Raw genomic sequence first — 17,177 nt, 5'->3', positions numbered from 1 at the left:
CTAGTAATCTCGGACTGGCGAAGTCAGACATCGTTTGTGCCAACATGAATAATAGCATTAGCCAGCACTTGTAAATTTGATCTGATGTAAGATGCTCTGGCACCAAAAATGAATTTAACAATAGTGGCTGGAGTCTCTATTTCCATGTTCTTTACAATAGAATAACCTATGACCAAGGCTCTTTCAACATGACTCTCAGTGGTTGCATCACTGAGTGGGGAGAATCAATTGGAAACCCTAACAGGAATGGGAGAGCGGTGTCGCTTTGCTGAGCGTGTATGCTGCCAAGATGTCACCCAAACGCCCTGCTGCAGGGGCTGTAGAGCCAGAACCAAGGTGTGTGTGTGTTGCTCCCTGTTCTACCCACAGTATCTATCGGCTTCTCTTTTTCACTGACCTCCACTAGCATTCGGATGCAGGTCTCTAACTCATTAAACTTCTCCATCAGCCTGACTAATTCCTTACATTTATCACATGTGAATCCCTCACTGCTGATGCAAGAAGCTATAGTAAACATGTGGCATGTAATGCAGGAAGCAATAATATGAGTGGATGCCATGACTTACTGCAATTGTTTGTTGTTGTTGGTTGTTCCCGAGCGGCAAGTGCTTTGAGATCGATGAAAGAATCTGCATAACACAGAGGAGAAAACAGGTGCGCGCTGTAAAATGCACGCAGTTTAATCATGATAAAAACAGAAAGCAGACGCACGCGAAAAAATGCAAGCAGTTGAATCACGATAAGAGAATAATTCAGGAGAAAACCTGATGCATGCTGTAAGTGGCAGATAGTAAAGATTAAAAGCTGAAAACTTTTAGATAAGAGATGCTAAAAAAGCTAGCAAGCTACAAACACAGACTCGAGCTAGGCGCCAGCAGCAACAATTAACATTCAAATTTTTAATCAACAACACTTTATTCAGAGGCATATATTTGTGTGTGTGTGTGTGTGTGTGTGTGTGTGTGTGTGCACGCATGTCCATCATGCAATCAGACAACACAGATTCAAATTTGCCACCAATTTCCAGTCTGCTTCGTCCCACAAAAACCTATGTTGGATGTGTCTTGGGTGATTTTGTGGGGAAAAAATATCATGCCCTTTCAGCGACACATATAACATGTGAATAATATTTTCAATGTGTCATACTGTGTGACTGCTCTTTTGTGTTGTCAAGTTGCCAACCTTTAAGCTAATGTTAGCATTCCTCTGATAAATTGCTACTGTAATGTTAGCTATCATTAGCTATCATTAGCTTGTAAAATAGCTGTGTAACCTTAACATTATTGGCAAGTCTTCTAAAGCAAATCTTCAATGTCTGAAACACAGTTAAGCCAATTATCTGAATTTTCAAATTGCTCTTATTCAGCAAGTTAATGCTAATGATATGTGGGTTGCTGTGGGAGAGGGTCCAAATTGTATGATGATTAAGGAAGGATACTGAAACCCGGTATTAAATGGGCCCATTGCTAAATTATTAAAGACCATAGCAGCAATATGCTCCAAAGTTACCGGTTCTTTTATCAATACTTTTAATGTTTTGGTGTAATTTATTATCAGACTACATGTACTCTCCCAGCCCAGTCTGTGTCGAAGATAGCAGAGGTTTGTTTTACACAAGCACAGCATACTAGCTCAGCTGAAAGCTGTCTGTATGTCATACTGGAGTGGTGGTGGCATAGTGGCTAAAGCACAGGGCTGTTAATCAGAAGGTCGCCGAAGGTCGCTGGTTCGAACCCCATGGCCACCACCATTGTGTCCTTGAGCAAGACACTTAACTCCAGGTTGCTCCGGGGGATTGTCCCTGTAATAAGTGCATTGTAAATCGCTTTGGATAAAAGCGTCTGCCAAATGCATAAATGTAAAATGTCACGTATGTAGTCTAACATATTTAGCTTAACTCAAATATCTATTACCCAATAATATCCATTATTATTTATCCATTTGAACCTTGTGGGCCATTTGTTGTCTTTTTTTAAGCCGAAGGGCTGGACTCCATTTACTGCAATTGTTTGGAAGAAAGCTCCCCTGGCAGTAATTTTTAGGTGAACTATTCCTTTAATCACAGTCATAGCCCCTGTCACTATCCTGATAGTAAATTTTATCTTAAGACTGAATGCAAAGATTGCTTACCTGATCACATCTTCATTACCTTGTCTTCAGGCTTTTTATCTGTGACCTGCACTCATTACTCGGCACAGCCTTACACCTTTGGTTTATTAACATCAGGACTAGGCCACTTCCCTTGAAGTTATATTGAATTTTGTTGAAGTTTGGGCTGTGGAGTTTAGTGGCCATGACATAAGTCCAAATATTGCTAAACGTCTTCATCAGCTGCTCCTGTGCTTCACAAGTGTGGAACAGAGTATAGCCTCCCAATACACATTCATTGCATTGGAGAAAATGGTCTCAAAATGACTCTAATTGCACATAATCGGCAAATGGAAGATTCTGCTAGTATATGTTACAAAGACTCCTGTAATCATGTCAAATTAGGCCACCATTTGAATTGTGACATGCCCCTTGCTAGAGCAAAGACTGATCTTACCACTTATAGGCTTAAAAAGTTTGCAATGGGATACTTTTAACAGAATACACTTGGTCTGGGTGGATTTTAACAGAATCCACTTGCTTTCTGTTTCCAGTTTTGCCATGCTATGAATGTTTGGAGGACTATTCAAAGTTACCTACATGTGTAGCATAGGAGCAGCTGCTGGAGAAGATCAGTATTTTGGATTTACAGCTTGGACAGTGCAACACAAAGTTCTACCAAGATTCAGTATCACTTTAAAGGATAAAGCCAGTGTAATTTTGGATTTTACTTACATCTCGCCACTACCAGAAATACTTCATATCATGTAACTAATTGAACTCCAAGGCATTCTAAATTTAAAACAAGTCACAAACTTGCAATTTTGCATTGGTCTGCACTTCATGAAGTTGTTTCCCAGAAAGGTGTAATTACTAATTATGCTGATCAAGGAAATACATAGGTCTGTGACTTGTTTTCACAGGTTTTTGGAATACAGTGGATTTCAGTTAGTTACATAATATAAGAGGTTTCTGATGGTGGCTATTTGGGCCATAGTTGAAATGCATTGAAGGTTTTGCTCTTTTCATAGGCCATGGTGACAATAAGTATAAACCTACAAACCCATTTCCAGAAAAGATGGGATATTTTGTAAAATGCAATAAAAACAAGAATCTGGGATTTGTTAATTCTCTTGAACCTTTATTTAAAAGACAAATGTACAAAGACATTTTGGCTGACTTGATTGTATTTTGTAAATGTAAACAAATTAGTAATTTGATGCCTGCAACACACTCAAAACTTGGAGTATATATTTTGGAATATATTTGGAATATATATATATATATATATATATATATATATATATATATATATATATATATATATATATATATATATATACATATTATGTATTTAGCTGCTAAATAAGGCAGAAACACATACAGACAATATCTTACAAATATTTTTTATTTTTTATCATAACCATAGTGTGTAAAATCCTAACATGCTGGGTTGTAAGCATTAAGAGATTTAAATATGATGCAGCCCTTATGGTGTAACGTTTTTAATTATGAATAAATCAAGTAAAAAATAACAACATGTGGCTGCTATACATGCTATGCATTCATACTTAAAGCAGATTGAATATGGGCCACTAAAAAATTACCTTCAAATCAGTATGCAAATATCAATTTGTGGGCTCAATAAATGAAGTCACAATTGGTTTTAGTTATAAAGAAGGCACTTTATTGCATGTGGTATCATTATATCTTGTGGGTGTTCTGAGTCCTTCTGTTTTCTAAAAACACAAATAATTCAATTTTTACCAAACATCTAAGGTAATATGTCATAACAGCAACATTTGTAAAACCATTTAGAGATTATACTCCATATTTAATTAACATACTGAGATATAGTTCACTGGTTTAATTGTAAATACTATGTGGCTTTCAATGAATTGTTTTATATGGTTGATTCTGATAATGAATCAAAACTCACCAGCTCTTCTTTCACAGAAGATCAGAAGAAGAATTACAGTAGGAGCTGTTAATGCTGCAATCTCACCAAGAAATATTATCACTACAGGAAAAGAGGCATGGACAAATTGATATTCAGATCCACAAAACTGTAAATTACATTATGACCATTTGACTATATTCACATTTTTAATGGTGTAAAGACATTCATACCTCTGCTTGATGACACACCCAAAGTTGGCCAGACTGCCAGTGTTTCCAAAAAAGACAAAAGTGTTACATCAAACATGCAGACACATTAATACAGAGCAGCAGTAAATATGAGTTCAAAGTGAGTGATCATCTATACTCTCTTTGAGAGCCCTGAGATGTTGATTATTACCTTTGGTTGGAATTTCTGATTTTTCAGGAGACAAGCTTTTTTCAGAGTTTATTGTGTTGTCCCTGATTGGGACGGCATCAACTGTAGAAGAATTAAGTTAGAAGTTCAAATTGACATGACGGTGAGAAGATGATGACATAGTTTTTAGTTTAAGCAAATTATCTGTATAGGATGTGACGGATTTGGTGACCATATTTAGACATTTAAATGGGGATTTCTGCCACAGCATGTCTGACAAACCCTTTTATGTACTTTATCAAAGATGCAATAGATGTACTTTTTTATTTCTTTAATTTATATATATTTTTGAAGCTGTGTGCAAAATATAAATGCAGGAAATATAATGCATTTGATTTGGAAATGTTAAAGTTTCTCACCCAAATACTTGGCATTAAAACTGGCTGAGGTCTGAAATTCACTTCCATTGAAAAGCAGACATCTCCACTCTTTGTTGTTGTCTTCATTCAGGAGTGTTATAGTCAGAGTGCTGTTACAGTGTTTCGGGGTGGATGATTTCTGAAATCTGGGGTCTGTTTGCAGATTTACACCAGCCTGATTCATCCAGACCAGCTGAAATCCTTTAACATTGACAAAATATTCACAGTAATATCCATCATATGAAAACAGATGACAGGAGAGAGTCACAGAACCTGCTCTGATCTCAGTCTGTGTAGATTGTTTGGAAACTGAAACAGAAATTAAGACATAAATAACATGAAAGTGAGAAGGGTGCTATTTTAAACGGATCATATAGCCATGCAATTGACTGAGATTCTGACCATAAAGAACATGCAGAAAAACATGAGAATAGTTTCCATTTAGTCTAATTTGGTCGTCCAGATTTTGCCCTTTGACATGTTCCTGGCAGCTGTAAACTCCATAATCATTTTCTGTGACTTTGTAGATGTTCAGAGAGCACTTAGACCCCAGACTCAGTCTGTAATGTCTCTCTGTGTCATTCTTCTTTATTCCATCAGCAAACAGTACAACTGCCCTTGAATCTCTGTTTCTCTCATAGATCCATGTGCAGTCAGCATGAGCATTATTACAGGGCAGAGTGACATTTTCTCCATAACTGCAGAACACATCAGCCTCTTTCATTCCACCTGTACCTGACACATTGTGGATAACAATATTAATATTATAATGTATTTCAAAATATAACAGAAGTCTTTTTTAAATGACTTAAGTACAAATTCTCTATATTTTTTTACCTTACAATATTACATACGCACTATTACACTAATTATGACTATTACTTGTCATAAAGAAAATGTTAACTCATTTACCTCTCAGAAGGAATAGAATAATCAGTCGCAACATACACTTAGCCATTTTCTTTCTCTGTTAGTCAATGTTATTCTTCGATGGTCTTAATACACAACTCTTAATAAATCTTCTGCCCACAGCACACATCAGACTACAATCTGAGCAGTTTGCGGAACCACAGACCGGTTGTAATGTCATGACATAAAAAAATAAAACAGCACAGCACTGCGCAGAGGCACTTAAAAAGTGGCCATATTGACAAACCATACTGACTTACAAGTGAGATACAATTTATTCACACTTAAAACGGACTTAGTTCTTATTTTACTTCTTTCTCCCTTTTTCTTTGTGAAGACGAAGATTTATGTTGTAACATAAATAATAACCTACGGTGATGTAATGGGAATTTTTAACTTTTGGTTTCACTTTAATAATTATGTATTTAGTGATATTAGTTGTGTTGGTTTTTGTTTTGGTCTTGGTTTAGTTTTACTAAAATTTCATATAGGGATGTTGATGGTTACTAGAGTGGTGGTGGTGTAGTGGTCTAAAGCACATAACTGGTAATCAGAAGGATGCTGGTTCGAGCCCCACAGCCACCACCACTGTGTCCTTGAGCAAGGCACTTAACTCCAGGTTGCTCCAGGGAATCCCCCTGTAATAAGGGCTCTGTAAGTCGCTTTGGATAAAAGTGTCTGCCAAATGCATAAATATATAATATAAATATAGATGGTTGACAGATTAACCAACAATGAGACAAAGCAATAGACTTTTAAATAAATGTTGTATCATAATTACATAACACTCCCCAAGGCTGAATGTTTTCTTGGGTGTTTGTCAGTTAACAGCTTCCTTCAAAAGAGAGAGTAGAAGAAACACTGGGTCAAAAAATCCACCCAGCTGTAGAACACCATGATTCCAAGTGGAGCTGTAAGTTTAGAATACATTGAACGGCACTAATAAAGTAAGTGCGACAGAGCTAATAAAAGGTAACAAGTAATTAACAATATGGCTTGCAATAATGCTGTGTGTTTCATGGATACACTAGAATGTTTTAACTTCACTCAGCATGTTAATTTTCCGACACACAAACACGGACATATATTAGATCTGGTTTGCACCTCAGGAGTACTTATTGAACAACTTGAGTGTACTGGTGTATGTGTAAGTGATCATAAGCTCCTCACGTTCAATCTAACTCCTCTTTCTTTACAGACAGTGAAAGAACGTGTTATCTGTTTTAGGAAAATCAGTGATATTGATCTTGATCTTCTTAGTCATACTATGGGTGATTTACCAGTTGCGGCCTCTATTGACCAGTATAATGCTGCTCTTACATCTATTCTGGATGAGTTTGCCCCTTTGATGTTGTTTCTTTTAAGAGATCATCTCCTTGGTATACATCTGAGTTGCGCAAGTTGAAGGCGATAGGCAGGCAGTTGGAACAGAAATATAAAAAGTCTGTGTGGCAGGGCGGAGGGCGGGGCCGGGTCGTGATACTACACACCCGGTCTCGTATTAGGCTAATCATGCCTCCGTGAGGTTTAAAGGCTGACTGCAGAGGGCCGTGCGGGAGAGAGAGATCGTTAGCGGACATGTCCGTCATGTGTGTGATTGTGTTGTCTTTTAAGTTTATCATTAAACCTATTATTTATATTGAAAAGCCGGTTCTCGCCTCTTCCTTTCCATTGATCCATTTACACTGGTGCCGAAGCCCGGGAAGGAGGAGGGATACGCCGTAGTAGAGTTCTCGCCACTACCGTCCACCCCAACGGAGCAGCCGCGGCCATCTGCCGGGGGACGAGGAGCCCAGCAGCCTGAACGAGGACGATGGCCGACGACCGTGAGGGGAGAAGGGGCTCCTAGCCAACCACCTGGATTGGTCTGGGCCGCTGCCAGGGGCGCAGGAGTCGCCTACCGGCCGCTGAAACGCGGCGGGGTTTAAGACCGCCGACCACGAGTGGGGAGGGGCTCACTGGCGACCGCCTGGAGCGAGAGGACCGCTGCCAGGGGCGGGGGAGACCCCTTCTGTTCCCCGAGAACGCGGCGGGGTGTTCCATCCGCCAGGGGCTGGAGGACTGTCTCGGATCCGCCCGGAGAGGTGCGGCTATCGTCCGATAAAGGGTTGAGGAGTGGCCGAGGAACAAGCTGCGGCATATCGGAGAACTGGCGAGTAAGAGTTTTTTTTTTTTCATCTCTCTCTCTCTCTCTCTCTCACTGTCGCTCTGCGTTGGCCTTTATCCTCTTTTAAATTTTACAGTTTTTTGGGGGGTACTACACTGTTACAGGAAGTACCCCCCATTTTAATTATTTCTGTTTCCCCCCCCTTGTCCCCTCCCTCGTCCAGCTAGATGGGGCTCCCCAGCCTGAGAGAACGAGGGAGGAATGTGGCAGGGCGGAGGGCGGGGCCGGGTCGTGATACTACACACCCGGTCTCGTATTAGGCTAATTATGCCTCCGTGAGGTTTAAAGGCTGACTGCAGAGGGCCGTGCGGGAGAGAGAGATCGTTAGCGGACATGTCCGTCATGTGTGTGTTTGTGTTGTCTTTTAAGTTTATCATTAAACCTATTATTTATATTGAAAAGCCGGTTCTCGCCTCTTCCTTTCCATTGATCCCTTTACAGTCTGGCCTAACAGTTCATAGATCAATGTTTGATCAGCATCAGATTGAGTATCATAAAGCTCTCAAAGCTGCAAAAGTGGCATATTATTCTACTATTATTAGTAGTAACATCTCAAATCCCAGAGTTCTGTTTTGAACAGTTAATAATCTAATTAAATCTCCCAGTAACTTAAACTGTCCTACCATTGAGCAGTGTAATGCATTTCTCAATTATTTTTCATCTAAGATTGAGAATATTTATAACGCCATTGCCTGTGAGGATGCTTCTGAATTTGTTGAGGTGCATTCTCCTAATCTCTCTGGTCTTGCTTTTTCAAGTTTCAGTACTGTTGATTTTGATTTTATTTCTAAACTTGTTTTGTCAATGAATTCTACTACATGCATACTTGAACCACTACCTACTCTGCCTGTCATTGTGCCCCACATCACTGCTATTGTAAATGCTTCACTCAATACAGGGAATGTCTCTTCTGCTCTAAAAATGGCTGCAGTTACCCCAGTTCTTAAAAAGCCTGGGAGTGATATCACCGATATGTCAAATTATCGACCCATCTCTAATTTATCTTTCCTGGCAAAAGTGCTTGAGTGTGTGGTTGTTGGCCAACTCCATACTCATCTCTGTATGAATAGCCTACTAGAAAATTTTAAATCCGGGTTTAGATCTGGACACAGTACAGAGACTGCTCTAGTCAGGATCCTGAATGACCTCCTCGTTATAGCCGACTCTGGGGCTTGTGGCATTTTGGTTTTGTTAGACCTTAAGGCTGCATTCGATATCATATGTCACAGCATATTATTGGAAAGATTGCATATGTGGAACGGTCTGTCTGGAACTGTGTTAAATTGGTTTAAATCTTACCTCTCCGGTTCCCAATTTGTTTACCTGGGTTCTAACAGATCTCTGACTGTGCCTCTGTGTCAGGGTGTCCCTCAGGGGTCAGTTTTGGGTCCTGTTTTATTTAGTGTTTATATGCTGCCTCTTGGGCAGATCATTCGGAAGTATGGCTTGAGCTTTCACTGTTACGTGGATGACACCCAGATTTATATCAGCTCTCAGCCTGATCTTAATTCTTCCTCTTCAAAACTTTCTGACTGTTTTTTGGAAATTAAAGCGTGGCTGAAACTCAACTTTCTAAAACTAAACTGCTCCAAAACTGAAATCGTATTAATTGGTACTCCAATTAATGTCAATAAATGTAAAATTTCAGTAGACAATACCCAATTGTCCCCTTCTGGACAGGTGCGTAACTTGGGCGTGATTTTTGATGCCCAGCTAACTTTTAATTCACATTTTAAAAACATAACTAAGGTTTTTTTTTTCCATCAGAGGAACATTGCACGTATTAGACCATTTCTCTCTAGGCCTGATGCAGAGAGGCTTATCCATGCCTTCATTACATCAAGGCTTGATTATTGTAACTCTCTTTTTGCGTGTTTACCAGCAAATTCTATTAGGACGTTGCAATATATACAGAACTCTGCTGCACGTGTTTTGACTCATACATCCTCACGCCATCACATTACACCCGTGCTCTAGCAACTGCATTGGCTTCCAGTTCAGCCACGTATTGACTATAAAATTCTGATTTTAACCTATAAAGCAGTACATGGGTTGGCTCCAGATTACATCTGTGATTTGGTTACTCCATCCATTCCCGCTCTCTCTCTCTGTGTCATCCTCGTTGTAAATTAAAAACCATGGGGGGAAGGGCCTTTTCCTATAATGCGCCTAAGTTATGGAACACACTACCCTCATCTATTAGGGATGCTGCTTCTGTGGATTGTTTTAAGAAACTTCATAAAACACATCTTTTTAGTCAAGTGTTCAATTTATAAGTATTCTTTTTTTTTTTTTAATTATGTATTTCTTTTTTTGATACTTCTATATATATTTTTATTCACATGTTTGATTATTTTGTTCTGTACATGCTGTAGCGCTTTGAGTCTGAGAAAGGCGCATTACAAATAAAATGTATTATTATTATTATTAAGTAATTGAAAGACCCATGACAAACCACATCACAGCAATACAGGATGTTTGATGAAAATAAAAATACATGTCAGAGAGGTCGCTTCTCACTTCCATAAATGGGCACTCATTGTTAAAATCACAGAGAATAATAAGTGAGTCTGTGTATTTTTGTTTCATGTCTGTGATCTGATAAGCCAGACGTTGCAGCGCAGTGCTCACACATGCTTGAGGAGGAATGTAAACACTCACCAGAATAAACAAGGAAATCAAGTAGAAAGAGTCATCCGAGTATCTGGACAAACAGACAGCTAGAATGTCAAGGATGTGCAAAGCTGTCATTGCTGCACGTGGAGGATTTTTTTATTTATTTTCAAATTGCAATATGATCTTTCACATTATTAATGTCCTGACTATACATTGTGATCAGTTGAGTACCAATGTCTTTACATAAAGAGCAAAATCTGTAAATGTTTAAAAACTTTTGGCTGCCAGTGTATATAGTATATACTGCTATATGTATATAGACTGTATTCATTCATTCATTTAAAATTACTTTTTGCAATTGTCCAAGAGAGATATGGATTACATCAACGCTCGTTTGTTCTTCCTTGCATTCGCGGAGGTCATCCTCGAATTTTGAACTTCTCAACCCGTATTCAACAACCTGAATATTGAAACCTGAATTTCACAACCTGAAATCTACACTTGTTTAATAAAAGCTTGAATTTCACAACCTGGATTTTTATAGGTGAATTTACACAAAATATTTTCAAATATTTAAAACAGCAAAATGTTTCGATAACATAAAATTACACTCAGTCTTTTTTTAAGGTCATGAATTCAGAGGCTTTTTCAAATTAAGGTTCTGGTGATATAAAAATGACACCATACTGAAGACCTTCATTTGGAAATATTTGGAAATAATCAAAAATATCACAGAAACAAACATTTGTAAGTTTATAAATGCTTTATTCAGCTACTGCCATTAATATCTCAGCACATGGCAAGTCCTCTGTAATTCTCTGCAATCTTTGACAGTAAGTGAGGCCGGCTCATTCAATTCTTCTGACAGTTCGATGTGCTGCATAGCCAGTACATTTACTTCAGCTGTGCGTCTTGCGTCATCAACCCAGAACTAAAGTGTGATTTAGTTTGATGATGTGAACTGTATGACTGGATACTTACTGAGAATTGGCTCGAAAGAATGATTCTTTCAAGAATCGGACATCACTAAGTGTTAGTGGTACTCCAGGAAAGAATTGAGAAACACTGACATAAATAGATTTTCAACGAGAACTTGAAAGACAGAACTACCGTGAGCTATGAGGTTGTTCATTAATGGCATATGCTTCCGTTGAAGCCAACCGGCTATGTTATCTCAACTACATGGTTTAAAAATCGTGTTTGATAGTGTAATTCATGGTACACAATTATATTACCCATGGTACAGCAGTGAAAGTCCACCAATTAGAGAAGGCCAATGAAACCCGCGCCGCATGATCCCATGACATACTGTGAATGATGTAATCGATGATTACATAATCGGTGAATGATGTAACCTTCACCCATAAACTACTTATATATTTGTACATATCAGAATATTTTTAAATATACTTAAAATGTATTGTTTCCATAACTATAACAACCTTAAAATAAAAGTTGTATATATATTCCCATTGTTTTTTATTCAATGACATCATTCACAATGCTTCATGGGATTGTAGTCTGTGCCCTCATGAAAGATGGTAAGTACACAGCCTCGTACCTTTGTATTTATGCCTAGTCAGGTCGTCACTTAATTATTATTTTTTTTGCCTTAAAACAAAATTTGTGATGTTGTGATTCAGCTCAGAGCTAGCTGGCTTGGTTCATGGCTCACAACTCTTTTAAGAAGGATTTTATTAAAAGTCTATGAAAAAATTAATGGGGAAAAATACTTCCGGAACCTAGATGGCTGAAAAAGTGGGCAGCCACTGTTGCGCTCTATTGACAGCCTCTCCTCATCACACTTGTTCTATCCACAGTTATGATGTTTACATCAAATCATTTCTGAGGCTCTTCACTCACTCTAAAGCAGATGTGCTGGATTTGATTAACAGAAATTCTGATATTTATTAAGCCTGAATTACTGAAAATATAATTTAAATTTTTAATTTTGCCTCACCACCAGCTGATTCTTGATGTATTATATGAAAATATTTTGATATATCAGAAATCGGTGAGTAACCTTTTACCTGAACTGGCTCTAGATTATTTGACCCAAATATGGGGTTGACCCGATGAACGCCCTAGGATGAGTTTGATTTGTATGTTTTTGATAAGTATGTTTTCGATACAATTCAAGCTGGTGGACATGATGTGGGCAGGAATTGTATTGATTTTGGCATGATCACTGAGATCAGAAGACAAAATAATTATAATTCTAGCCAAAATGCATCAAAAGTAACATACCAACAAAGAGTCTGATTTAGAGCTGATTGTAGAGCTAGAGAGTTTGAATGACAGAACCTAAAGTTAGTCAGATAAATGATCAGACCCACCAAAATTGCCAGATGAAAAATTGAAACACAATAAGCTGTCAGGTCGTCACTTAAAAGGTTTATGACAGAATATTTTTTCTTTGGAAGGTACACACATTATTCTGGTATTTAACAGTATCGACACGATATAAGAAAGACATTAAAAGGGATCTTTCAACTAAAAATGAATATTCTGTCATCATTTATGACATAATTATGTTACTCCAAATCAAAATTATTTTCTTTGCTCTGTGGAACACAAAAAGAGAATGTTGGGCAGTCATCCTTCATTTTCATTGCATCTTATTTTCTTTACAAAGACAGTGAAACAAGAGTCTAACATTGGCTTAACATCTTCTTTTGTGCTATACTGAAGAAAGTCATAATTGGCCTTTGTAAACATCAAAAGATTCAAATATGCTCCATTAATCTCTGAGAAAAATTACTTCATAAAATACTATTTAAAAAAAGTTCATAGTATCATATTTAATGCACATAGCATTTGGGCCACTGTAAAAATAGACTTAATTGAAAATTACATTGTTTTTACATTTTGAAAAGAGGGTGTTTACATATGTATGGTATTGTTATATCTTCAGGGTGTTCTGAGCCCTTCTGTTTCCTGAGAAGAACACATACACACACACAAAAAAAATACATTAACAAAAGCAACATCTGTAAAACTGTTTGGAAATAATATACATTTCTATATAATCCACATTACTGAGATTGATATTGTTTACATGTTTAATTGCAACAATTAAAACTGGTGTATATGTGACTTTCTATTCATTGTTGTAGATTGTTGTGATGCCACATACAAATGGATATATTTTTGCTTGAAAATGTCTTGGTTACTGATGTAACCTCTGTTCCCGATGGAGGGAATGAGACATTGTGTCGATGTAGTGACACTAGGGGTTCCAACTTGAGTCGCAATCACCTTTGCTTTATTCAGAAAAGGCCAACGGAAATTGGCAAGTGTAATTTGCATGCCACTCTCCAACTCAGACATATGGGTATAAAAGGAGATGGCATGAACCACTCATTTAGATTTGTGCTGAGGAGCCGAGAGAGAGTCCGGCCATGTCAGCGGTCGGTTCAGCATCACGGCAGGAGGGACACAACATATTGTTCATCCATCCCGAAACAGAGGTTACAACAGTAACCAAAACAGTTGATGTGCCATTGCTGGCGGGGCCCTGTCCAGAGCTCTGATACTGCCTGCCCATTGCACACGGCACACCAGCACAAATTTGAGGCATCCATCATGACCACGACGCACCTCGAGACCTGCTCTAAGTCGGGAAGGGGCTGATAGTCACACGCTGGGTGCCGCGGCGCCATGCCCACCTCGGGACTCCAGTCTGTAGCCAGTAATGGAGCAGTCTCATATGCATCAGCCGGAGAGGGAGTACCACCACTCAACGTTGTCTCTATTTAGTGACACTAGAGTTTCCTATACGAAATGCCGCAGGCGCTGAGACGTGTCATGAGGTATGGAGGTGTGGACACAGGCAAGCTTCAGTGTGCCTTGCAGCGAGCACTCGACCACGTCGTGACCTTACAGCGAGTTAGTTAAGGCTGGTCCCGTTAAGGGTGGGAGGAGGCACTTAACCAAGGAGGCTATATGTGGTGGCCTTTCCTGATTTTTGTATAAAGCAATTTCCCGCTGAGCACCTGCTTGAATAGCGCTGGGGAAGTGCTCTTTCCTCTCCAGGAGGGATAGCACTACGGAGAACACATCCTTTCGGAGGGAGGTTAACATGTGGAGAATACTGCCCTGCAAAAGCAAAAGACCTTAACTCACTAGAGTGTGAAACTGAGAAAAATGACTTTAAAGTTTCTGTTTTGTCCAGACAAAAGTATTATAGGTAGGACTCCCAAAATTTCACAACTAGTTGCTATACTGAAGAAATGTTTGTATGCAAAAAATCTTGAGCTCAAAATTTACCTTTGACCCTTGTTTGGCAGTTACTGTACTCTGCCTTTGTATCATGTGCCAAAAATCAGGAGTCATGCAAAGGCAAAAGGCCGTAACTGACATATAATCAATATTTACTTGCTGTTCACCATACTTACATCCATTATAAGAACACCTAACCAAGGTCTAGTCATCATGGTATTTGTTTTAAATTATATAGAAGACCTTGGTTGTTCCTATTTAGTGCTATAATGTTAAAGATAGTGCGGCAACACTAACACGTTAAACAGTATAACAGATAAGTTACTTTGCAGTACAGTATGTACAGTATGAATAAATACAATAAATATTTTCACAATACAGTAGCACACATTAGACCAATACATTAGAGACTGCTCATTCAAGTTTTTTACTGCGCCCAAATAAAATCTTATTGAAAGCTCATTTTTTGAAATATCAACCTAAAATTTGGAACACAATTTGTCCATAGGTATATATGACAAAGCATTCTTGAAATACAACCATTTAAGTTTGGATAGTGATTTTCATGTCTATGCGAAAAAAGGGGGAGGGGTGACAGTTAAAGGGTTAAGGGCCACCAAACTGCTCAAGATGCTCAGTCAACGAACTCGACTTGGATTTTTAATTCTGAGATAATATAGACAGAGTATACCGAAAAAAGTTGGAATTACTTTTACTATTTAGGTTAGCCTACTTTGTATGGACGTTAGCGATAACTAGCTGTAAAATCTGACGTGAACACCTGCAAGAAGGAAATATGGCTCAAACACGTATGGATTGATGTGGATACAGCAGATGACGTGCATTGCTATGGATTATATCTTCTATGGATTATATCAGATTGCATGGAAAGGAAGGATGCCTCTGTATTTAATATTTGGTTTTCAGCATCTGATGCGAGGCGAGTGTCAGCGTCAACGTTAACGCTAATTTACGTGACACAGATTAAATTTAGCTAGCCCGGGGCTGTCACTGACATTGACAGATCTGAACCATCGCCCTATCACATCGGTATCACAGAGTAATAATACAAACAAGCAGTTGGCAGTCTACACTTTAATTCAAAGATGTGTCGTGTGTATGTTACGCGGTTTGGTGACAATAAAAGAGCGGTAATCTTTGACAGTATGACAAAGCCAGAGTACAGTAACATCACAGCGGCACCGTAACATCTCTCTTGATGCCAGGCGAAACAAAGTCAGAACACCTTAACTCAACTTAAGCGTGCCGGAACAAAGGCTAAGAGCCGTAACAACTGTTACGGCGTTCTGCTGTGGTTTCTCATATGGTTTTGGATGTTACGGTTGTCATAGCCCTTTAATTTCTCGTTAAAACAATCAAATTGACTCACGATATTTATTCACATGATAAAGGAGGTCTTGAATACCCCAAAAATGACATTAACTCAATTTTGACCAAACATGATGTTACGGCGTTTTGCCTTTGTAGGGCAGAATACCTCACATGGACTTACCCACGGGGAAGTTCATATATGGAATGATACCACTGGGAGGGCCCTGTCTACAGAGAGGGTACACAGCAACAGGCAGAGCAAAGCCGAACAGTGGAAACACATAATACGGGATTACTGAGGGGGGAAATAACCACGTATGGAGCACTGAGCCCAAGTATGCAGGCTCACTTGAAAAGGGGCATACCACGAGTACCGGGCCTGATGGCGTTACTCCTCCACAGAGTTTGTCACCGAATAGTGCTTAAGAAATTAAAGAGGCATCCAGCGTTCACCAGTTGTGGGGAACTGTTGGGGTCAAGATAGCGCACATAATCACCTTGAAAGGGGAAAGGCGCCATGCAATCGATACACCTGACCGGCTGCCTGGCCTACCTGTTGTTACTTCATAACACTCAGGTCGAAACCGGTTCTATGCACAGGTTGTAGAACCTTGCATACGTCTGTTAGAGAGGCACGCTCACCAGTGCCCAGCTTTCTCCTTCTGCTGCCCTCCAGAACAGACAAAGCAACTAAAGCTCTGTGTGCATTCTAGATAGATGTGCAGGGTGCAAACTGGACACAGCAATGACAAGGCTCTGTCCTCCTCCTCTGAAGAGAGCGCTTGCAGATTCTCCCCTGATACAAAAAGAGAGTGGTGGTATGAGATTGTGCCGGCCCGAACTCTAGGCATTCGCTGGTGACAGAGCACGCCTGCAGGTCTTGATAGAAATGAGCGCCACCAGAAGGGCCATCTTCAGTGACAAAGTGCTGAGATTGGCCTGCTCCAGGGGCTCAAAGGGGGCTCTCTGTAGGAAAGGTAGGACCACAGAGAGATACCAAGAGGGAATCAGGCATGGCCTAGGAGGATTCCATCTCCTCACACCCTTGAGGAACCTGGGGATCAGGATGTGCTGCCGTGAGGGTCTCCCATCCAGTGTATCGTGATATGCCATTATAGCAGCCACGTACACCTTCAGGGTAGAGCCCTACAGGCCCTTCCTGTAGGGC

The 17,177-nt window shown here is 39.4% G+C and overlaps 1 protein-coding gene across 1 annotated transcript; it reads right to left on the bottom strand.

Moving 5' to 3' along the window:
- Positions 1-3,522: 3,522 nt before the first annotated feature.
- On the bottom strand, positions 3,523-5,794 carry LOC127649465 (uncharacterized). The gene is made up of 7 exons (XM_052134560.1): positions 5,677-5,794; positions 5,167-5,499; positions 4,765-5,073; positions 4,388-4,468; positions 4,219-4,251; positions 4,028-4,108; positions 3,523-3,827 (listed from the first exon to the last, which is right to left on the bottom strand). Exons 1-7 carry the CDS (start codon positions 5,720-5,722, stop codon positions 3,793-3,795), a joined length of 918 nt encoding a protein of 305 aa, XP_051990520.1. The 5' UTR covers positions 5,723-5,794; the 3' UTR covers positions 3,523-3,792.
- Between the last annotated feature and the right edge of the window lie 11,383 nt (positions 5,795-17,177).

The sequence above is a fragment of the Xyrauchen texanus genome, chromosome 9, assembly GCF_025860055.1.
Source record: "Xyrauchen texanus isolate HMW12.3.18 chromosome 9, RBS_HiC_50CHRs, whole genome shotgun sequence".
In the NCBI taxonomy this organism is placed as follows: Eukaryota; Metazoa; Chordata; class Actinopteri; order Cypriniformes; family Catostomidae; genus Xyrauchen; species Xyrauchen texanus.
Note: the sequence above shows the minus strand (reverse complement) of the source record. Positions and strands in the feature narration are given on the sequence as shown.